This window comes from Rhinolophus sinicus, linkage group LG02 (assembly GCF_036562045.2).
Source record: "Rhinolophus sinicus isolate RSC01 linkage group LG02, ASM3656204v1, whole genome shotgun sequence".
In the NCBI taxonomy this organism is placed as follows: Eukaryota; Metazoa; Chordata; class Mammalia; order Chiroptera; family Rhinolophidae; genus Rhinolophus; species Rhinolophus sinicus.
This window is the reverse complement of record NC_133752.1, coordinates 25,647,118-25,671,889: the sequence shown is the minus strand read 5'-3', so window position 1 is coordinate 25,671,889 and position 24,772 is coordinate 25,647,118. Positions and strand designations below refer to the sequence as shown.

General features: G+C 43.1%; 1 protein-coding gene across 1 annotated transcript in view; it reads left to right on the top strand.

Moving 5' to 3' along the window:
• The first annotated feature begins 462 nt into the window (after positions 1 to 462).
• The window catches only part of RELL1 (RELT like 1), a 55,217-nt gene continuing 30,907 nt past the window's right edge, over positions 463 to 24,772 (top strand). The window contains exon 1 of the mRNA XM_019741950.2: positions 463 to 662. Coding sequence (XP_019597509.1) covers positions 575 to 662 — 88 coding nt within the window. The 5' untranslated portion in view covers positions 463 to 574. The remainder of the gene's footprint in view (positions 663 to 24,772) is intronic.

The window sequence follows — 24,772 nt, the reverse complement described above, 5'->3', positions numbered from 1 at the left end:
CCTCAATCTGTTTTCATCTTCTCAAGCTCGTCGGGTACCAGAGCCAGAGAGGACAAGCCGAGGCGACTCTGTCGTCGCCTAAGGCTCCCGCGCAATCCTGGCAGTTGCGGGTAATAGTAGTGTGGGAAAGGGAGGGGCCGCGGACAGAAGAGGAGGAGCCAGGCTGAGGTGGGAGGGGTCTAAGAGGGCGGGGAGAGGTGGGGCCGGGTCGCTGTGGGCGGGGCTTAGGGGCAGGGCCTTGGCCAAATCCGGGCGGTTGAAGCGGCCTCCGGATTTGGAGAGGAAGCGGGGCTGAGGGCCTGACGGAGAGAGGCGGGGACAGAGTGAGGTGGGAGGGTCCGAGGGCGGGGCCACGTGGTGGGGCCGCGCCCATGCAGGCGGAGTCTAGGGCTTGCGGGGAGAGGCCGGGCGGAGTTGAAGTGGGTGGGACTGGAGGGGAGGATCCATATGGCGGGGCGGGGTTCGTAGCGCGCGGGGCCGAGCTCTGTCACTCTGCCTGCCAGCCTCAGAGCTGCGCAGCCTGCCAGAGCCCGGGACGCGACGCCCCGGGGGAGGAGGGCGAAGGGACGCCGCGATGGCTCCGCAGGGACTCCCAGGGTCTGCCGTCGTCGCCGCTGCTGTCTTTGTGGGAGGCGCCGTGAGTTCGCCGCTCGTGGCCCCGGGTGAGTGCCCTTTCAGGGCCCAGGAGCGCAGGAGAAAGCAAGGGATCTGCACAGCAGCCCTGCTGCTCCCGGAGCTGCTCTCGCCTGGCACAGCCACGGGATCCCGGCGCTGAACTTTCGGTTGTCCGGGACCGGGCTGAGCGTGGCGCGTGGCAACGGCTCCGGTCCCTCCCTTCCCGCCTGCAGGGCTCCTGCCTTCACTCCTTTCGCCTGCTCCTCTGAGGACCTGTTACCCCCACCCCCACCTCAGAGCTGTCTGGGGTGTAGGGACAGGCCTGGTCTTGACGTCGTCGGGTGCCCTTCCTCCCCGCACCCTAGAGCCCAGCGAACCCCTTTCCTGCCGCTCTTGTCCTCAAAAGCCTCGCGAGCGGAAGATCGTGACACGGGACCTGGTGCGCTGTCGCCGCCTCCTCCCCTTTTTATGTATTAAAACCTTGGGGAGTTTCAGTTTATTTCCTTTCCAAGTTTTCATTTGTTAGTGGTTAATGAGTTCTTGTAACAGGTTGGGGATTTCAGATTTCTTCCCATAGATCCTGTGTAAATCAGGCTTGGAAACAGAGAAGACGCGTTTGTAAACTTACATTTTTTTTCCTCCTTTGAGTCGATTTCACAGAAACCTTCTGTGGTTGGAGCAGGAAGCCACTAGCTGAGATGATGAAGTATTGTCCCCAGTGATGAACTTGGAGCAGGAGTTTTTAATTGAAATCTAAGAGGACATGTAACTTTTAAGAAAGTCCTGTCTCACCCTCTTGTTTCTATAACCAGAGACAACCAGGGATTGATTCCCTGCCACTGTTCTCCCCCTTTTATAGCCTCCTTACTGCATTAGCTTAAAAATAATAATAACGGGATACTTTCTTGGCCAACTGGGGTTACCACGGCCTGGAATCCATGTCAGCAAGCTCCTCTAAGCTTGAGCAGCTCCTCTTCAGGTCCAAATTACAAGCAACTGGCAGCCTTCCAACGGTGACTGTCTCCTCCATGAAAACACATAACACTGTTCTTCATTCCTGAGAGGATTCCAATCCAATCACTTGCAGTTTTTAAACTGGCTTATCACTTTGGCCTTCACTTTTTCATAGAAGCCAAAACATGTTAGGAAGGAAATGTGACAGATAATATATCTCCTGAGTCTTTATTAGCAGACCTGTATTTCCTTCAACCGTCTCCCCCCAGGGGAGATGGTAACTAGTGACATGTATTATTGGATGGGAGATTTTGGTTTTCAGCTGTTCTTTCATTGCTGAAACAGGTAGGTGCATAATCAGGTTCAAATTGGACTCGAGGCTGTACTTAAAGGGCTAGAGTCAGTTGTTCTAGAATTTGAAGAGATTAATCTGGGAGTAAAATTATTTAAAATTCAGCACATGATGCATGTAATCGGCCATCAGCTGAAGAAATCCATTTCTAGAGTAAGTTTGTGTTTCCATGGGTCTCTGAGTAACACCCAGCTCTTGAAGACGCGAATGTGATGAAGAAAGTTCTCATCTAATTGCACAGGAACTTTTTTGATGAAAGTGAACACTGGAAGAATGAGGTATCTGAAAAGGAAAAGGTACAGAGTAAAATTGGCCAGTGTGACTTGAGGCCTGTGTCTGATGAGTCAATTGGGTCTCCCCTTGGAATCTAAGACAGTGTTAAGGTTTGTAGGGAATGTTTTAGGAAAGTTGGGAGAAAGTAATGGGAAATAATGTTGAGTGTCTGCGATGTGCCAAGCTTCAAGTTGGACACTTCATATGCATTTTAATACTTATTTCTCATAACCCTAGGAAGTTCTTATTTTCAGTGAGGCAACTGAGGCCCAGAGTGGTTAAACATTTGACCCAACATCACATATCATCAGACAGCATTTAATCAGAGAAGCAGAATTACTAGGACGTGTGTGTGTGTGTGTGTGTGTGTGTGTGTGTATGTATCTATATCTATCTATAGATACATCTTTATCTTTGATAATCTAGCCAGCTTGATTCCAAAGTTCATTCTCTTCTGACTATACCTACTGTTGCCTGGAGAGAAAATAGAACAGAAATCAACTCCAGCAGCGTTGTTGAGATTCTCAAACAGGGAGTTCAGGACATTATAAAAATGTAAGCATGTGGTTATTAAGGGGTGGGAAGCAGAGAAAAGAAGGATGGATAACTTCACAGTAGGCAGTGGCTATGCCTTTTACTTCCTGCCTAGTAGGAGAATCTCATTAAATTTCTCTCTTACCATAGTAGCAGCATTGGAAACTAGATACCACAAGCGCTAGAAGGGATGATTTTCCACATCTTGGCTTATTTATGCCCTTAAATTCTCTGGTTACTCAACCTTTGGGCTTATTAGTTCTCTGCCAGACAGTGGGCACTGCCTTCTATAAAGGAGTAGGTGGAAAAGGTACGGGGGCTGGTGAAAGAGATGTGCTCTCTTCTGGGCTGTGTGGGCTGCATGCAGCCTCCTGACTCCTCATTTAGATGCTAAAGATAAGCTTTATTAAATTCTGGGTTCTCCTTTGGCCAGGTGGCTACCCAGCTGTATATCCACATAGTCAGCAGACAGAATATTTTGAGAAAGCACTCCTTGGAGCTTGGGCTTGAGCCATTTTCCCTCAGCTGAAATACAGGGCTTTTGGTAACGTTGGAAAATTCCCCACCAGATTTAAAGTTTGGGGGAAAGGGGAGGGAATCACCCTTAATCTCATTATTCCAAGGCCTTCAACCACTGTTAGTTCATTTCATTCTGTCTTCTCTCTATATTTTTTACTTGGATAAGATCATGATGCAAATATAATTTTCTATCCTGTGTTTCTCACCTAATGTTATACATTGTGGTTTTTTTTCCATTTCCCGAGACTCAAAAAAAATGGCTGCATCATATTCTGTTATATGGATTCACTGCGTTTTTACTCATTGGGCCTCCATTTTAGGAGATTTCAGTTATTGCTAATTATTTTCAAATGAATTTTAAAACTCCCTGTTTCAATGAACATCTAAGTGTGAAGCTTTGTCTAGATATCGATGACTTCCCAGAAATGGGTTCCTGAAAAGGCATTTTTGGGGTCAAAGGTATTTGTGTTTTTGAGGCATTGATGACATCAGTATTGGTGACCTGAAAGTTGTCCCAGTTTATGTTCTCACAGTAGTGGTCAAAGGACTCACTTTTCACACTGTTGGCTTTTTCTCTGAAAAATGTATTTGTTAATTTGTAAGGAGAAAATTGGTACTTTGATTGTTTTAATTTGTATGTCTTTGATTATTAATAGGTTCACTATTTTTCCTAATATTTGAGCCATTTGCACATGTCTGTAATCCTTTATGGACAATTCTGAAATCTGAAAATCTCTGAAAACCAAAAGTTTTTTTGCATACTCCATTGGTGGTAAACCCTAACCTGAACCAATGTGAGATTCTATAGTACATATTTATCTCACTTAATGTGAACATTGCTAAGTTCTGCTGCAGTTATATTACTGAGTTTGATTTCGGAGTTTTACATAGTGTGTGCTAAATGCATTTCATTACTTTTCTAGAGTCATGAAATTTGAAATTTGAGGCACATCTGACCTCTGAAGCACATCTGACCCCCAGGTTTTCAGAAAAGGGATTATGGTCCTGCATTTCCTCTTCCATGACTCATCTGTTCGTGTCTGTGGGCAGCCAACAGTACAACTGCTCACAATAGGAAAATATCCTATGGAGAAAATAACTCCTGAGTGGCACCTAACGAAAAGAAGCACTATTTTGGTATTCTGGTGTGGAATCTCATAAGATAAAGATATCTGGGAAAAGCTGAGGTTTTGTTTATTCTAGGTGGCTTTCGGGATGGTTGCCCATTATAATGGTAACTTGATGGAGGAGTTGGGCCAGATTTCTCCTCTGCTTTCCTCTGCCAGTTATTGACACAGCTCTCTTTGTGAAGCAGAAAGGAAATAGAATCCACCCAAGGGACTTTTTGGTAAGGGAGGGATGGGTAGAGGGTGGCAGATACCCAAGCAAACCGAGTTTCTGAGCCCCGTCATCTCACCTTGAGGAGCCTTTTGCCAAACGAATTGAACTCGGGGGAACTGGTTTTCTTTTACCCCTTCAAGATATCCCAAGGCCCCACCTTCTTGTCTTTGCTCACCCCAGGATTCTAAGCTGCCACCAGCTCTCCCTGACTCCCATACCCCCATTTTGTTTGCACATCCCTATGTATAACTGCATTCCTTTGCTGATAAAGTGCCTATTGTACAGGGGGAAAAAATCTCTAAGCCACTTTCTTCATCTGTATTATGAAGAAAATATGGCAGAGTTGTCTCACGGATTATTGTTTCCTGATGAAATATGCATTGCCTATGGGCCATATTACCTTGAACGTGCCTGATCTTGTCTAATTTCAGAAGCTAAAGCATGGCCTGGTTAGTACTTGGATGGGAGATTAAAAATGCATGACACAGTATTTGGCACGTAGTAAGTGCTAAAAATATATTATTTTGTTTTTAAGCAAATACTAACCATTCAAAGCTCTCAGATGGGACAAAGTTCCTAACTGCTCCAGAATTTTCCTTTCAGATCCCCTCTCTCCTCTTGCTCTCGAGCCCTGGATGCTGATGCTTGTATGTCATGGGCAGGTGGTTTTGAGGAAGCAGTATTGGGGAGTGCCCCAGGCCCTGGGGTTGGGGGGAGGAATAGGGAGCAGTAGGCTTGGCAGGGGGTTCTCTTGGGACACAGGGCATATGTGGGGCTGAGCCATTTAGCTATCCAACTTAGGTGAGGAAGGAGAGAAATATAAAGGAAAGAAGCCATTACCTTTATAAGGGTAGAGTGTGACACTTTCTTTTGGAAGAGTTTTGGAAGATTCACCAGTTGGTTTATCTCTAGCCAGTCCATCTATAGGTACTGTGTTTCCCCGAAATAAAGACCTAGCCAGACAATCAGCTCGAATGCATCTTTTGGAGCAAAAATTAATATAAGACCCGGTATTATATTATATTGTATTGTATTATATTATATTACATTATATTATACTGGGTCTTATAGTAAAATAAGACCAGGTATTATATTATATTATATTATATTATATTATATTATATTATATTATATTATATTATATTATATTATATTATATTAATTATATTATATTATATTATATTATATGAACCGGTCTTATAGTAAAATAATATAATATAATACTTGGTCTTATTTTACTATAAGACCCAGTATAATATAATATAATATAATATAATATAATATAATATAATATAATATAAATTTTATATTTTATTAATTTTTATAATAATTTTATTAATTTTATAATATATTAATTTTTGCTCCAAAAGACACATTTGAGCTGATTGTCTGGCTAGGTCTTATTTTCGGGGAAACAATATAGTTACATGATTTTGAGTTTTTCTCTGAGATTTAATGTAGTTATCCTGTTGGCATGCTCTTTTGATTATCCAGAATATCCTTTTGAATGTATGTTTATGAGATGACTTAGGATGGTACCTCTAGACACAGCAGGATGGGCTGTCACCTGAGAGCGATTAAGAGGGTTGGACCTTTCAGCCCCACCCCCTGGCCTCTGCGTAGGGGAGGAGGGAGGGCTGGGAGGCTGCTGTTAAAGCTCTATAAAAACTCTTGAAGTAAACTTGGTGTGCTTCCAGGTTGGTGAACTTGTGGAGATGAGAGGAGCCCAGGAGAGCGTAGACGCTCATAGTCCTTGCCCTCACCTACCTTGCCCTGTGCATCTCTTCCATCCGGCTCTTCCTGAGTTGTAGCATTTTATAATAAAACAGCCGTCCAGTAACTAAAGTGTTTCTCTCAGTTCTGTGAGGTGCTCTAGGAAATTAATTGAACCCAAAGAGGGGGTCTTTGGAACTTGCGGTCTATAGCCTGTTGGTCAGAAGCACAGGTGGCAACCTGGACTTGTGATTGGCATCTGAAGTGTGTGTGATGGGGCCAGTCTTGTAGATCTAAGCCCTAACCTAGAGGGTCTGATGCTATCTCCAGGCAGATAGTGTCAGAATTGAGTTAATTGCTTGGTGGTGTTGGAAAAAAACACAAATTAGAATTAGAAGTAGAATCTTGTAGCCTCAGGGCTATAAGGGACCTTGATCATCTCCTCAAATCTTATTTACTAGATGAAGAAACAAAGCCAGGACTTAAGCGGGGTTTCTTTACTTTGTCTAAGACTCTTCCCATTGTGTCAGAGCCGGCTCTCCATTGAAGTGAACCCAGCTGGCAAAGCTCCTTGGTCTACACATGCCCTTGGTCCTCATGTGCCAGGGTCTAGTTTCTCAGCTCTGGATCTGGGCTGAGCAGGCCCTGAGAAGAATGACTTTGGCTAAATGACTTCTGAGACTAATTGTGTTCTTAGGCATATGATGTTAGAGTCAGAGGGAACTTGGTGGCCATCTTGTACTAAAACTGAGCCTGAGAGATTCAGTGGCCTGTGCAATTCACCAAGGGCCATAGTCCGTAGAAGTAGCAGAGGAGCAGACCGTTAGGTTTGGTAAAGGAGGTTCTGTGTGTTTTGGTCAGTGTTTCCAAGGTTCAGATCCAATCATAGAACCCAGAACAGAGCAGACACTTAAATATTGGAAGGAAGAAAGGAAAAAAGGAAGGAAGAAAGGGAGGAAGGAAGGAAAGAAGGGAAGAAGGAAGGAGGGAAGAACTGGAATCCAGGTGTTCTGCCTCAGCCCAAGGATTTTTTTCTTTATAATAAAGCAAAGAGTTGGGCTTTCTAAGATTCACCCACAACTCTTAGCTGTAGTCTCCTCTCCCCATCCATTCCCTAACTGGTGAGAGGCTGCTTTGCTAGTCTCTATAGGCCATATTGCTCCAAAAGCCTGAGGTGGAAAAGTCTGGTCCTGGAGAAATAAAGAATGACAATAAAAAGTCAGCAAGCACTGCCTTATCAGGTGAGTGTGGTGAGACATTGATACATTTGGAAGTGTCCGTGAAATTTTTAAGTGCAAAGGTTTTCAAAACCAAAATTTATTCATGAAGCTCTTTTCAAATGAAATTCAGTTATATTTCTATAGGCAGGACTTCAGATGCACCTATTAACTGTGTGTGTCTGTGTGTGTGTATAATATTCCATAATACTTTATACCGTTCCTTTATATTTTTGTTTCATGCATTAATTAATTAACTTATTTTTTAATTTAGCAGGTTATCAGGGAAGATAATTAAATGAGCAATAAGGATAAAGTGTCATTGGTACCTTGATAAAGAAAGTATGGCACAGGGCCAGAGTACCTAACCTGAGGCTGGGATTAGGACGAGAGTCCAGTCCAGGTTCAGCTACACTTTCCAGAGGAAATGAAGTTTAAACTTGTAAAAATGCCGGCATCAGCCAGGTGAAGAGAACCTAGTGGTCATGGAGGAGAGGAAGTGAGAGCAAGCAAGCCTGCAGCAGTGGTTCATGAACTTGAGCGTGGATCAGAATTAACTGATTAAAACAAGGATCACTGGGCCCCACCCCAGGGCATTTGAGTTAGTAGGTCTTGGAAGGGACTGGAGAATTTGCTTTTCTAGCACATTCCCAGCGGATGCTGCCTACGGATCAAACGGATCAAACGTGAGTGGGAGAGATAAGAGGTGGGTTGTGTTTCTCTTACCCTGAAACTCCCTTCCCTCCTTGTGGGCTATCCATATCCTATTCTCCAGCCATCTCAAGCTGAGATCAAGGGTAACACTTCCAGGAATCCTTCCCTAGGTATGGTTACTGATTTTATCTCCTGTGAATATGCATGTCGAGTCCATGAATACACGTTGCATCCATCCCATGTTATTTAACATATAATTAATTATTTATGGTTGTTTTCTCTAACTAGAGCTCCTTGAGGAGGCAGCGCATGTAAGACATGACCAAACGTTTGATTGCTGTTCAGGTTTTTCTTGCAACCACTATGAGGAGCTGGTTACCATATTCTCTGTTTTGTAGACATGAGGAAACAGATTTACAGAACAGCCAAGACGAAGAGAAATGAAATGTCTCGCTTAAGTGACAGATGAGGGGAAACCAAAGCTAGATGTATGTTCATTGTTCTCAAGTGTTCTTTGTGTTATGTGAAATTGCATGTACTCTGATCTCAGCATTACTGGTAAAAGGGAGGTTTTATATTTAAAAAAATTTTTTTTCACTTTTCCTTATAGGTCCATCTACTTAAAGAGAAAACCAAGGCATTTTATAAGTTGATTGTAGATTTTTTTTTTTTAGTCGAAAATGGGCAGTTATCCAAGGAATTCTTCAGAAATTGTCCATTTGCTTTTAGAGTAAATATTTGAAGGGAGTAATTCAATTTACATGTCATTAAGTTTATAAATGATTTTTAGAAAATTTTGCATGAGGTAGATATTAAGAGAAAATCCATTTCAGTTTCCTGAACCGAAACAAGATAGTTTATGCTATTACCCTTCTTGACTGGCCTGATAAGTTTAGCAGTGGTTGAAGATTTATAAAGAAACTGTACATAAAATGTCACGCGATAGGTAGGGTTAAAACCCAAGAAATTCTTTTCAATATCTACCATGCCAAGCCTTCCTCCCCCATGCATATATATAAACAGAATGTGATTTCCCGAGATTCCTGTCAGGGGTGGAAGTTTGAAGAATTCACTGGGCTTTCTCACAATATAATTCAGTAACACTAATTTTCAAATGTTCTACCAGCTCTTCATAGCTGCAAGTCTCCAACACAATCATCTGAATTATTCACATAAAAAACAGCAGCCCGGAATTTCCTGGCATTGGTCAAGTGGCAGATGGCTAATGAACAGGCATTCCTTCACTTTTCTTTGCGTGTTTGTGCTATATGTTTGTAGGGCCTGAATGCTTTTGTTGCTTCCTCAATTCTTTGCATCCTCCTCCCCCTCTGTTAAAGGCAAAACACAAAACAATCAGTGATAAAAAAAAAAAAAGGCCTTGGACATTGCTTAAAGCTAGGTGATAGAGCCAAGAAGCTGGATTTTGAAGGTAAAATTCATTTCCTCTGCATGGTTGCCAACTCGGTGTCTTAATAGTCTTTTCAGAAAAAAACTTTTGGCTATTTCTTACAAACTGTGTGCAACTCATTTAAAAATGAGGGCCTTAATTTGAGTTGCTCTTAGGTGCTGTGTGGGTAGCAGAATGTACAATAAACTTGGTTTCTGTCCTCCACAAACTTGTAATTGAGAAGGGGAAGATAAGCTATGAAAACAAATCATTATGGAGTAACGGACAGTGTGTTTGGTATAATCAGAGAATTACAAAGTGCTGCGTGGGATCACAGAGGAGACACTTTTCTCTTTTGATAGGAGAGATTGAAAAGACTTAATAGCCTAAAACTTGGCATTTTAAATGGACCTTAATGGGAGCGTAGGGAAAAGGAACAGCCTGTGCAAAGGTGTGGAGGTAGGAAAGGAAAAGTCAGTGCAGACCTGGTGTAGACTGCAGAGCGGAGGCTGAGGTCAGAGGCTGAGGAGCTGCTGCCTATGTGCTTTACTCTGTAGGTGTGGGGGCTGAGGATGGGCTGCAGTGGAGGACGTGGGGCCAGGGGGGGCCAGGTGGGGCCCTCAGGCATTGCGATCTGATGGAAGAGCCCCAGAGGTGAGCTCAGAAAGACCTGAGTTTGAGACATGGTGCCAGTACGTTCAGCAAGGCTGTTAAGATGCTGTTCCTGTGTTCTCATCTGGAAGTGGGGAGGGAGAGACGGAGGGAGAGAGAGAAGGAACGTGAGATCTATTCTTATACAGCTCAGAGTTGTTTGGAGGATCAAACAAATATTATAATCCTTTGTAAGTAATAAAAATATAACCTATATTGTATATAGGTTTACTATGATACAGATGATATATACATAGAAACAATTTTATAAGAGTTTATTTGAGCCAAACTGATAACATAGTCCGGGAAGCAAGATCTCAAATGCTCCAGAGAATAACAGTTTGGCAGCTTCTTTTATGCACTTGAAATTAAGGAGGGGATATGATGTAAGGAAGATTGGAGAAAGCAGGGTGGAGACTAGATTACAGGATAGTTAACAAGATTATGTGCCCTCTTGAGGGTTAGTACTCCCTTAGGGATATGGCTTCTGGTATTGCAAAGGTGTGTTAACCCAGCTGCACAGGAACAATGGAAAGCGCTGGCTTAAAACCTTTCACTAAAGACGTTATAGGCCGGAAGCATGACTACCCACCATGATTTGTCCAGTTAGGAATTTACAATCAGATCACCCTTTGAGGTTACTTTACATAGAACCCTTTATTTTTTTTGGTCCCCCTCCACAAGGGCAGTGTTGGCCATTATGGGGGAGGAAGAAAGTTTCCTCTCCCTTCAAGGTTCTCTCGGCTGGTCTAATAATCCAATAGACATGAGACAGATTAACAAAAGAAAATAACCAAATTTAATACATACATATGTATGGGAACCCCGCATACACGAGAGTCAGAGACCCCACATGCACGAGAGGTTCAGGAAGAGAAAGGGGGGTTGAGGTACATAAGACATTTTGAGCTACGGTGAGGTAACCCACTTGGGGGCTTTAAAGGGTCATTGCAGGATAAGAAGAGCAGCTGTTTAGTAAATAGAACTTAGTCCTGCCCTACAGATAGACCAAAAAAAAAAAAAATTATCTATGGGAAAGACCCCTAATTCTTTTTCTTCTGGGTAGTCAAGGGAGGGGCAGAAGTTTCTCCTGAACCCTCAGTTAAAGTTCCCCTTAGCTGAAAACAATCTGCATACCACAGAAGCACATCTTGGGGTGACTAACTCTGCCCACTGTCGATGTTCAGGTCAGTGTCTTTAAATAAAACACACAGATCAGCACTGGGGTGGTTTATAAAACCCTGCTTGGCCAACGGCTCCATCTCCCTGCCACTTATGGCAAGGCTGTTGTCTTAGTCTTCGATTTCTTATAATGTGACCCTATATGAAGGAGGAAAAATAACCCCTTGAAAGTAGTTTAGTATACATTAGGTGCCTACATGTTATGGAAATAATTATGCAGATAGGCTTGGTGTGTCTCAGTGTCTGTGTAGGGGAGGGGGAGGAGGGGGGAGACTTAAAGGAGGGAAACAATCTTTTGCTTGAACCCTATGATACCGTGTTTCCCCGAAAATAAGACCTAACCGGAAAATAAGCCCTAGCATGATTTTTCAGGATGACATCCCCTGAACATCAGCCCTAATGCGTCTTTTGGAGCAAACCTTAATATAAGACCCAGTCTTATTTTCGGGGAAACACGCTAAAATAGTTGATCTTTCCCAGACTGTTCAGTACTTCATCTTGACATATAAATTAGTAGACTCTTGACTTTGAGTCAATGTAGTATAATAAAAATTATATATATTTGGTGTTTGTCCCTGGTTCCTGGCACAGAACTCCTAAAACCCTTGGAATTTCCTGAGTGTTAGTGTATTTGTTACTGATAATGAGTCCTTTTAGATCTTAACCTAATAAATGACGCTCGGTGGGCCCCCAGATAGCTTCTGGATGGGGCTAGTTGCCTAGAGAACCAACTATATGATTAGATGGTTGGAACTTTCAGCCCTACCCTTGATCTCCGGGAATGGAGAAGGATATCCAGTGACCGATAACGTAACCCATCATGCCTACATAATGAAACTTCCAATAAAAACTCTGAAACATGAAGGCTGAGGGAACTTCTGGGTTGGTGAACACGTGTATGTGCTGGGAGGGTGGCATGTCTGGAGAGAGCATGGAAGCTCTCGCCCCTACCCCTTTGCCCTGTGCCTCTCTTCCATTTGGCTGTTCCTGAATTGTATTCCTTATAATAAAATTATAGTAATCCTAAGTTCCTAAGTATAGCACTTTCCTGAGTTCTGTGTCATTAGCAAAGTGTCAAACCTGAGGGAGATGAAGGGAAGCCCTGCATTTCTGGTTGGTTAGCCTGGGACCCCGTTTGCCGCTGCCATCTGAAGAGGGGGCAGCCTGTGGGACGGAGCCCTTTAACCTGTGGGGTTTGTACTGATTCCAGGTAGTCTTAGAGTTGAATTGAACTGTAGGACACCCAGTTGTTGATAGAGAATTGGTTGTTGGCAAAATGAAGTAATTAAATGTTTCTTATTGGGAAAAGACCAACTCAATATTAAAACATTGTGCCTGGAGTAATCTTGAAATTATGGTGGTTTACTCTTTAGATAAAGACTCAAAATCATTTAAAAATATAGTGGGAAAGAAAAAAAGGGTCAGGTCAGTGCCTTATTGTTTATGTATGTACATTGGGTTTTATAGTATAATAAAGTAGATGTTATAGCACTGTGTGGTTTTCTTTGAACCTTGTCTCCTCCGGTGTAGAGCAAAGATGTCATAGCATTATTTGCCTCCAGCCAGTAGAAATATCTAGTATGTAAATATTATGGATTGCAGTTACAGGTAGTTTCTAGTATTCTGGTTTCCCGCTACAGCATTAATATTACTATTAGGTTGAACCATATCTTACAATCTTAGCACTCAACAGATAACTAGTGTAAACATTTCGGTAGCTTTTTCTTCAATAAAACTGAGATCATGTTAACTCAAAATACTGCCTTGTGTTTAATGTTGTTTTCACTTAACATTTGTCATTAACAGTTGAGGTAATTTTGGACAAAGGGATATGGCAAATCTGATTCCTTCATACAAATTGTTTCTATTGTTTTAAAAGTCAAAGGGAAATTTAGGATTTCCGAGAAGTAATTAACAATTTCAGCAGCGTTAAGTGTAGATCAGGATGGCTTTTTGATTTTGCTTCTTGTAAATGGTAGGATTTTTTTTTTTAATTAGTAGATGTCAGAAAAAAAACAAAAAACAGATCAATTGACTTGGAGAGAATATAACTTAATGCACCTTCCCTTTCCAATAATTGACTGACTAGGAAAAACCATTCTGTCATTCTAGATTTATTATTGAATTAGGTGAGTAGTGATTACCCATAGATTTTCTACTCAACCCTAACTCAACTAGAGATGAGCAATGGATAATCCCATTTTGTGGAACTTTACTAAATATCAAAACTTAACTCATACTTCAGAGGCAATAGAGTACAGAGTCTGGGTCTCGGAGCCAGGCTGCCTGGATTAAAATGTCACCTGTGCTACTTGTTAGCTGTGTGACTTGATACAAGTTACTTACCTCTCTGTGCTCTAGTTTTCTTATCTATGAAATGGACTTGAAAATAGCAGTCTACCTCACAGGGTTATTGTAAGGATTAAATGAGTTCATACCTGTAAATTGTTCGGAATAGTAACTATACAAAGTGCATAAATGCATGATGATTATTAATAGTACTTTTTTTTTTTTTTTTTGGTAGGATTGCTTTTGTTGAAGATGCTGTACAAGGATGAACAAGCCAAGTTTAGGGGAATAGTACTTTTCTTGCTACTGGTTTTCAGAGGTCTTATTGATTTTGTGCTAGTGATTTTCACATTCATTTCTTCCCCTTAAAAGCAACTTCTCTGTCTCGTGTTTTCCTAATTCTCCGTAATTTCTCTTTTGTGTGCCTTTTCTGGAGTGATCTTTATTTCCTCTCCTAATCCCTCTTTTACTTTACTCTTTCCCTCACAGCACTAGTGGAGACCTTGCGTCAGAGGACTTCAGTGGGACAGAACCTTGGCCGTCCACATTTACTCATCTTTGTTTTTCAATTCCCATATTGCCAGAAGGCAAGTCACATGCCTGTCTTGCAGGAACCCTGCCGGACTTAACCTCTGACTAATGGGAAAACCCTGTGTTTAGGACTTGTGTAGTTTTCTGTTTAATCCTTATCAACTTCCTGTTCTTGGAAGGAGGAGAAACGCGAGGCTGGTATCAGTGTTTGGGAGCCGCTGACTGGTTGGCCTGGCTGTGCTTCCAGCGGAGCATGGTTGTGGCAGCTGTTCCCTCAACTCCGGGGCTTATGTAATGATTCCGTCCCTGACATTTAACACTGCCTCCTCACCTTTCCTGTTTGCTGGTTTTGTTGGGCATCTCCAGCTGAGCTGTAAGCTTTGTGAGGATAGAGACGCTCACCCCCACTACCATTGGTAATCATCAGAGCAACCATAGCTAACGTTTCTTGAGCACTTACTATGTGCTAGGCACTCAGACGAACCCGACTTCATCTCATTTAATACTCAGAAACAATGCCGTTATTATCTTCATTTTAGAGATGAAGAAACTGAGGCAAGGGCAAGTTAATTGATTTGCCCGTGGTCTTGCAGCTAGGAAACAAGTTGAATGAACACAGTGCAGCCAAGGAAAGGCTGGCTTCTGCTTTGACCTTTCTTTCAAGGGCACAGTTTTGGTTCAGAGCTTGGGCCCTGCTTGTAACAGCCCTCGGGTCAAATCCTGGCCATTCATTCCCCAGAGGAGTGACCTTGCCTTCAATACTTTATTCTTTAATATCTCCATTTCTAAAATGGGTTTAGTAATAACACCTATCTAAGAGTTGTGATGATTTAAAAAGCGGTCATGCCAGTACACACGCCCAGGCACAGAAATAAGCGCGCAGTGCAGATTCGCTGCTGTTAGCAGTTGGTAGTAGAGGAGTTGAACTTTCCTGAGGCCTTGGGTGTACGAATGGTGACCACTTCCCACATCGATCAGTGCCTCCCTCCATCCCTCTGCCAGGCTGGGTGCCGGGCCACTGTTCACCTTTGAAGGCCTTGCCGAGCTCCAGTCGGTTCAGCAGTACCCTACTGTCCCACGTGGCTGCTTTGTGTTGTCTTCTGCCCGCAGGAAACTACTTGGCTAGACTCCGACCTTGGAAGAGGCCGGTTGTACCCAGAAATCGGGGACCTAGCTCCCCGAGGTCTGGTCCTCTGTGTCAGCTCTCTCTCGGTGAAGCTCCAGGGAAGTGAGTGGTTGCTAAGAGAACCCCCCACCTCTGGCCCTGAGTCTTGCTGTTTCTGCTGGAAACAGGCCATCTGGGCCTGTCCTCTTCCCATTTGGTGGTTTAGTCTGGCACTTCCGTTTAACTTCCTCTTGTAGTTTAAATAATTTCTAACCTACTCCCTGTTCGGTCTCATGTGAGGAATGTGCCCGAACAGATCTGTTAGGAATCACAACCCTGTGGAAAGATGGCAGTGTCTTTGGTGAGGGTATGTCAGCTCTGCTCCCTGAGGACTTGGCAGTTTGGAATGTGATGGAATCTTGGAAAAATGCAATGGCAGGGCAATTCCCAAAGCTGGTTTTAGGAATGTGCTATTTGTGGCCTTCGTATGAATCTTTGCTTACTGGAACCTTCTGTTGATTTCCTGCACAGGAGCTTGCTGGTATATTACATCTTTCAGAAAGAGCTTACCCAACAAGTGTGTAAAGCTATGGGGTGTATCAACCGGCCAGCTCTGAAAAGAATTTATTTATATTTTAAAAAACTGTTGGTATTTGGCAAATGGGGGTGTGAGTACCTTGGCCATTCTGCCCTACCAAATAGCATTTTAACACAGCTGCTTAGCAAGTTGCTGTGAAAGTGGCACCTGGTCAGCGCCCCAGGCGCCCTTCTGAACGCCAGACTCTGCATTCGCAGGTTCCCTGTAGCAAATATGTAAGGTGCCCCCATGATGTTCCAGGTTCTCTGACAGGGATAAGAGGTACAGACAGGACATCCACCCCTCCACTTGGGAAAACAGGGCAGTTTAACATCAGTGGGGCTTTTCCTGCGAGTTCTATGCTGCATTTGGTGTCCTAACTTTGACCCCAGAATGCTCCAATGATGTGTGTTATAAGGAGATGGGTGGGGAAGATGGTGGCCCTGGGTTTTGGTTCTGCCTGGCTCATTTCTCTGCCTCTACCCAGTGTTATCATGTTAGGCCACTGATTTAGCTGCAAAATGAGATCTCATCCACTCTCTTGGCTGCTTCCTTGGGATTAGAGGTTTCAGACAGAAGGAATGTGGAAGTGTCAAGTGGAATTTGGGTGGGAACTTTTATATCTTGTATGGTGTCTCTAGGTAACGTGTGGGATTGAAAATTTTCCTTCTCCTTTCCCTTCCTTCTTTTCCTCCCTTCCTTTTTTCTTTCTGAAAGATTTTCAGTTGCCATGTAATTAACATGGTTAGTATAAAGTATGCTTGTGGCAACTATTGAATTGCTTCCAAGTACAATAATTTGTGAGTAATAATGTGAAAACATATATAGGTGGATGAGATGCTTTTCCATAGATAGAAAAATGTCTTCTTTTTACCTTCACAATAGTTTGGAGCTGTAAAATAGAGTTATACTTTAGAGTCAGCTCCTGCTTTATGCAGTTGAAATAAATAATGGGAAATTTTATGCAGCTGAGGTTTTTTTTCTTTCAAATGAAGTCAATATAAAGTTCATCTTGCTGTAGCTGACTTTAATCATTTTTTCATGAAGATGGTTTTTACATTAAAAAAAGATGCGTGCAGATGGCAGTGTTTGGCATACATAATCGGCGCTTTAGAGAGAGACAACTTTTTAGGATTTAAAGGCATTCGAGTGGGCAGATGTGAACCTAGGTCCCAGCCCAGCTGTGTGGTCTGTTGGTGAAAGTTTCACACCCCAGTGTACTATGAGGTGTGTGTCACTCGCTAGATAAAACTGCAGCCCACCTCTGTTCCTACACACACGGTTAAACAACGTGGCTAAGAGGACAGAGCCTGGGCTCACATTGCCTGGGTTGGATCCCGTCCCACCTTACACATTACAGCTTGTTATTGAACCCCGTGGGCCTCATTTGCCTCATCTGCAAACGGGGGTGATGAGAGGACCTACCTTACAGAGATGGTGCAAATGAAACGAGATTGCGCACGGAGCACCTAGGAGAGTGCCTGCTGCACTGCAAAAATTCAGGAAATGCTGTCTTACCATTATTTTAACGTAGCAATTCATTCTTCATAACACACCACCTTTTGAGAAGAATCTGAAGTGAATATTTCTAAACAAATGACTTTTTAAAAATTCCATGTCTTTCTTAAATCGCTGAAATTTACAGTTTGAAAGGTGCAGAAAGGTCCACAGTCAGTCTCACTCCATTTCTGTCCTCCAGCCACTCAGCCCCGCTCCAGGAGACATAGCTATCAGTTAAGTAAAGACTTAACAACAACAAAAAAATCCCCAAATAGAGAACATTGAAAATAACAAGAGAAGAAGAGTCAGGAGACGGGGCAGGAGAACAGGAAAAGAGAAGGGGGTAGATTCAGAGCGGCCCCAACTGCGGAGCTGTCTCAGTCCTTGCAGGCCCTTGGATTTACACCCCCTCTGAGGACCTCATGATGTGACTCCCGCTTGGGGTCTGCTGGGGGCTCCTCAGCCTTCTTTGCCTTAGAGCCGCGGTTGGTGGCTTCCTGGCCTGTGTCCCAGTGCAGACACTGCTGAGCTGACCTTGCTCTGGTCTGGGGTGCGGCCAGGTCAGATGAGCCTTCTGTTGTCTTCTAAATGCACACCATTGTTTGAGGTACTCAGGGAAGTTCAGGAAGAGTCCAGAACTTGAGATCCTTGGCTTCTCAAAACACAGAGATCCTCCAGTTAATACCTTCCCAAGACTTAGCTGTGGGACTGTAGTCTGTTCAGTCCTTGGGTGCCCTTGGAGAACTGTGTTGGGTCACGGAGTTTCTTGCCCTTAAGAAATCACTTGAGGTAGTGAATCTGAACCAGTTGTGGAGAATGCGAGGGACTTGCTCTGCCGCTGCAAAGCTAGCTTTACCCCCTGTGGTTTAAATTAAAACCTAAGATGGTAAATATTCACAGTCTCCATCATTATTTTTTCAGTGTCTTTCTTTCTTTATATTGACATTACCCTAGTTTCAGTCCTTTGTTCTGGTAGCTACTTGGGGTTCGGGGGTGATTAGATTTGTCCCCCAATCTTCTCTTTTTGCTGAGCCATTTGAAATCCAGGTGCAGACATTGTTACATTTCACCCGTATGCACCTACCTCTACCTTGCGACTCACGGATGAAGGGCTTCCTCCCCATAATTACAGTACCATTAATAATAAACCTAAACAAACAAACAAGCCTCTAATACTGTCTCACGCAGTTTCCTCAGTCGTCCTCAAAATAGCCTTTGTAGCTGTTTTAAAATTTAGTATCGTTTAAAATTTTGACCCAGACTCCAATCAAGGTTTACTTACTGGATTTGGTCATATTAGTTCCAACAAAAGCTGTTTTGAATGCACATTTAGCCAGCTTTAGGGGAAGGGAAGAAACTGTCTTGGACCAGGCAGTATTTTGACATCTTTGGCTACTTGCCCCTTCCTATTTACTTTTCCCACTCTTAATGCCTATTTCCAAATCCTGGGGTGCTCCTGCTGTCCGGAGCCCTCTGTTTGGACACCCCCACCCCCACCCAGGTGCAGCTAAGGTCACACAGGTTATTAGCAGAAACCTCAGACAGCTGCATTTTTCAAGGGGTCTCTTAGCCAAATGCATCTATAAGTCAGGGGTTCATGGCCAGGCACTGTGGAGTTACGCATGTTTTTTCTGTGAAGCTGTGTGGGCCTCCCTCTGTTTACAAGTGGTCTTTGTGGCCCAGAATCTGAGTTCTGTGCTCCTTTATCATGGTAGCATTTCAAGGACTTTGACAAAATAAAGGTAACTGGATGACTGTTTGCATTGAGAGGGATTTTTTGTCACGGGTGGGTAGACTCTGGGCAGGCAGGTCCTGTCTGGATGTCCCCTCCCTGCCTACTCGCAGCGGTGTGGGGGAGGGTGGGGTTATAGCAGCTGTTTATCTGGGAGTTGTTTGGAAGTTGGCAGCTGCCTGAAGTTTCACTACAAAATTTAGTACTTATTTATATACTGACTTCCATTGTTTTTCAGTTTCCGAATAAGCTCATTTGTTTTCTCCATACATTTTAAGCTTTTAAAATTTGTGCAAATGCTGTGTCTCAATTACTGGCACTGTGTGTTGGAGGTGATCTTAAAAACGCTATGACTTTGGTTATTTCTATAACCCAAAATAGAAGTAATTTGGGATGATTTTGTTTTGTAGAATTTGCTTTCTCCCCTTTTGTTAGTGTAGGTAATTGATTTAAACTGTATTTAACAAATTAACTTAAAGTAGGTCGTTTTGCAGGAGCTAGTAGGTCTGGTTATGAGCCCTGTCCTGAAACAGGATCTGCCTGAGTTTCTGTCCAAGCTCTTACCAGTTTTTAACCATGTGACCTTGGGCAAGTGATACACCCTCCTGAGCCTCCGTTTCCTGTTCTCTAAAATAATAGTACCCACCTCTTGGTTTGTGACCATGACACCCTTGGGGCTGTGGCCTAAACCCTGAGGGGTCTAATCAAATGTATTAATATTTATGCAGTAAACTCGGGAATAGAGGTTGTAAATAGCCTCACATCGGATCAGGACAGGTTTTGCTACCAATGCATTTGTCAGATTTGGTTTAGCTAGGAAACGAGTGACAATGATTTTTGTTTTCAGAGCTTTTTGGATTTGGCCTTGTAGACACGGGCGGGTGGGCTTGGGTTTTTCTCTCCATTAGCATCACCCCAGAGGGAACTGTGGATGGGGCTGGAGAAGGTTGGGGAAGTTGTGGAATTTCGAGAACCACAAAGGACTTTGGCTCCAGCTCGTAATTTTTCAGCCCAGCACATTGAGACCCAGAGAGGTGAAGTGACTTATTCAATATCTCGGAGGTAGTTGTTAACAAGGCTGGATGAGGAAAAACCCCTTTAGAGAAATGCGTGTCTAACGATCTTAGTAATCTAGACCAAAAATAGACCGTTCTTGGGTATTGTGATTTGAATGTTTGAATGTTTGCTTAGGGGGAAAAAAAAAAAGTGTGTGTGTGTGTGTGATCAACTTACCAGGCAGGTCGCTTTCCCATCCCAGAGTTGCTGGGTCACTGTGCTGGGAAACCTTACCTTCTGAGAATGCAAACCCTTTCCTGATAAAAGGAGAATAGCTATCAGAGCCATCAAAATGCTCCTGGCCTCGCTTGGAACAGAGCTGCTTGGGAGAAGTCACAGGGCCTCTTTATCTGGAGTCTCTGGTTATTACCATTGTCTTCCCCGTTATTTTAGCAACCCTTGAGCGGTGCCCACTGGGTTTGAGGAATGCCACTTCTGTGCCATTTCATCTCAGCTCCACTGACCATTGTGGTTGGCAATACAAGTATTACTTGGAAACAAGCTAGAAAACGGCTTTTGATTTTTTTGAGGGGGATGACTTCTGGCTGTTCCTCATACTTCTTCCTCAGTTGCTTGCTGCCGTCAGTCTTTTTCATCTGACATCTTTTTTTGACCTTCTCAATAGGGTCTTGGCAAAACACACATACATAGTGGGTCCTCAAAATACAGTGAATTAACTAACCCTAGTGTAGGTAACTAAATAAACCTGACTGGGCCAAGGAAAAACCCAAGGGATTTTCATAAACGCTGGCTTTTATCAAAGCCATCTTTTCCTTGTAATGTTGTAGCAGGGAATCACGGTTATCAGTAAGAGCTGAGAACTCCTGTTTCATGGCCCTTGGTGCTGCAAAAGCTGCTCAAGATGAGTCGATGGGCTTATTTTTGAAGAGGCGGAAGGGACTCAGGTTGCGACCGGCATAAGGTGAGCTGTGATTTGGGAGTTGGGAGGCAGGTCAGAGGTGGCAGATGAATAGAGTTTTACAATTGTTCATTCCGTAAACTGCTTTGGAGTCTGATGTTGGGCATTTTCAAAACATATCCTACTTCCTACTGTTCTAATTGGAACCCTAAGCTGTGAAATATGAGAGCAAACCAGCATTTAGCATTTTAACAGAAAGGTAGCTAAATGGTGAAATATTGTTGGGAGAAAAATAATTGAAATTTACCTTAAATAGGCATTTGTTTGATGGTGATCTCTTACGAGCCTCATTTTACATATTGTTGCACAAAACCCTTCACAACCAAAAGTTTTTAAGGAAGAAAGGGTTTATTGAGCTGTATGCTAGCCAGAAAAAGGACCAGGTCCTGGGGCTTGCAATCTAAACCACCAGAAGTGGGGCTAAATGGACAAAATAAACATGCCCACCACCCTGGGGTTGACGGCACTCTTTTATCATTGAGTTTAGGGACGAAAGATGTCGGTTGTTTTGAAAGGATTTATATTAGCTATAGATTGGGGCAGGAGAAGAAGGTAAAGCACAGAAAGTTCTGGGGTCAGTGAAGTATTCGATGAAGTATTACGGAAGAAGTATTCAATGCTTCTAGATTGGTTGTGGACAACAGTCTGGAAAGTTCATGACTAAGCAAGATGTGGTGGCATCTGGTGGTCAACCATTCCTTTTAGATAAGAGCTGAAATAGCTGCCTGGAAGTTGATTGAAAGTTTCAACACACATTTAGGAACGTGACCAGTCTTTGCTTGGTTTGGGCCTGTGGCTCTGTTAATTGAATGAATTCCCTGTGTCTTCTTCCCATCCTCTGGCCTGCTGTCATTTAATTGAGGACATCTCAGAATTTTCCTCTTGTTATTATGCAGACACTGAGGCTTTGGGAGAAGGTAAGAGGAAGCAGTGTGCATGCAGGCAGGATCCAGATTGCCTGCTTTGAATCCAGGCACTGCCTGCTGCTGAGCAGCAGTGTGACCTTGGGAAGCTGCTTTATCATGCTGTTCCTCCTTTCCCCGTGGAGCTAATACCACTAACTGTGGAGTGGGTTTATAGTGAAGATTCAACACTTAGCATCGTGCTGGTTCGTGAATGCTCCATAAGTGTGTTGTCAGTAGTAAGAGAGTAACTACCGTCACTTCCGGAACCATCCCAGCCCACACCGTCCCCTTCTTTACTCTGGCTCTGCCCACTTTCATTCTGGCCCTGATTGCTGGTCCCTCACTGTCCTGGGCTTTCCAGCTCCCGTGGCTCTCCCCGCGTGGGTTACACATTCTCAGTTGTGCCTCGAATACCTTTGCACTCCTTTCACTGGCCTCTCCCATTCCTGCGATCTCTCTGCCAAGCCTCGCTGTCTGCACAGCCCCTCTTCTGCTCTGGCACCCTTTGTTCTCAACAGATGCCATTTCTTCTTATGTTAGGAGAAAATAGAGGACATGCCACCTGTTCCCTCCACTGCCTTCTGCCCGCTATAGAGACTCCAACTCATTGGCCCCTGCCTTGGGAACAAGTGACTTTTCCTCCTGGGAACAAGTGGCTTTTTCTATTTCTCAAGAGTTCAGGGGCGGCTGGTTGGCTCAGTGGTTAGAGCGCAGTGCTCATAACACCAATGTCGCCGGTTCGATTCCCACATGGGCCAATGAACTGCGCCCTCCACAACTAAATTTAAAACAACGATTTGACTTGGAGCTGATGGATCCTGGAAAAACACACTGTTCCCCAACATTCCCCAGTAAAAATTAAAAAAAAACAAAAGTTTAATCTGTCTCCTTCCCGTGGAAATCATCTCCTCAGTCTTCCTAAAAATTATCACTGCCTATTTCCTCTCCAGTCTCTCCCTTTTGCTGTTGCTGCATATAAATACTTTGGTTTAGGCCACTGGGAAAAAAAAAGTTCCAAACCAAAATTCCTTCCCCTTACCCTGAGGGTGAACTACTACTCTGCTCTTTTTGCTCGTACTTGGCTTCTAGAAAGAGTGAACCAAGCTCCGTCTCTATTACTCAACCTGGGGAAGCTAGTCTTACCTTCCAGGCCGTTGAAAACCTGCTCCCTCCAAGGTCACAAGGACCTCCTGTGGATCGGTTTTCCTTTCTATTTTATTTTATTTACAAAATTTATTTACTCATTTTATGTATGTATGTATGTATTTGTTTTAGGATTTTAAGTTTATTTCAAGAAATGACAGAGAAACGGAGTAAAATACAACAAAGGGAAAGTTAAAAAAAATTCCAAGTTGCTTCTTAAATTAGAAACTAAAGGTTTCCCATGTGTTCTTAGAAACATTCAGGTGGGCTAATTTATCTGACGTCTCAATTATTTTTCTATAAAGATACTTCTTAGCTCCTTTCTTTTCCTCCCTCCCTCCCTGCCTCTTTTCTTCCTTCCTTTCTTTCTTTCATTGTGGCAAGAACACTTAACATGAGATTTACCCTCCTAAATTTGGAAGTGCGCAGTACAATACTGTTAACTGTAGGCTCAATGTTGTACCTCAGATCTCTAGAACTTACTCATCTTGCAGAACTGAAACTTGATACCCATGGAATAACAACTTCCATTTCTCCTTCTCCCCAGCACCTGGAAACCAGTACTGTATCCTCTGCTTCTAAAAGTTGGACTCTTTTAGTACCTCATACAAGTAGAATCACAACACAGTATATGTCCTTCTGTGACTGGCTCATTTCACTTAGTGTGATACCCTCCAGGTTTGACAGGATTTCTTTCTCTTTTAAGGATCAGTAGGGTTTGATTGTATGTCTACACATTTTCTTTATCCATTCACCCATGGATGAGCATTTAGGTTGTTTCCATATCTTGGCTATTGTGAGCAGTGCTGTAATGAACATAGGAGTGCAGATATCGCTTCAAGTTCCTGATTTTAATTTTTTTAGATAAATACTCAGAAATGGGATTACATATGGCAGTTCTATTTTTAATTTTTTGAGGAACCACCATATTTTTTTCCCTAGCAGCTGCACCATTTTACATTTCCTTCCTATTTTAGTTGCTCTCTCTTGCAGTGTTTGACCTATCTGACTGCTCATTCCTTCTGGAAACTCCTTCCTTTGTGTCCTAGGGTAGAGCCCTGGCTTCTCTTCCTCAGCTTCCTCATGGAGTAGATCCAGTTGCTCAATAGATATTTCCATCTTAATGCACAAACTGAACTCGTGATATTGTCCTCTCTGTGCCAAGTATATTAGTTTGCTAGGGCTGCTGTAACAAAGCACCACAAAGTGGGTGGTTTAAAATAGAGAAACGTATTGTCTCCCAGTTCTGGAGGCTAGAAACCCAAGATCAAGGTTGGCAGAGTTGCTTCCTCCTGAGGGCTGTGAGGAGGAATCTGTTCCATGCGTCTCTCCTAGGTTTTGGTGCTTTGCTGGCAATCGCTGGTATTTTTTGGCTTGTAGAAGCATCACCTCAATCTCTGCCTTTTATGTTCACATGATGTTTTCCCTATGTGAACATCTGTACAAATTTCTCCTTTTTTTAAGGACACCAGTCATACGGAATTAGGATCCACCGTAATGACCTCATTTTAACTTGATTACCTTTGTAAAAATTACCTTTGTAACCTCCTAATGAGGTTACATTGTGAGATAACTTGGGGTTAAGGCTTCAACATAAGAATTGGGAGGGAGACAAAATTGAAC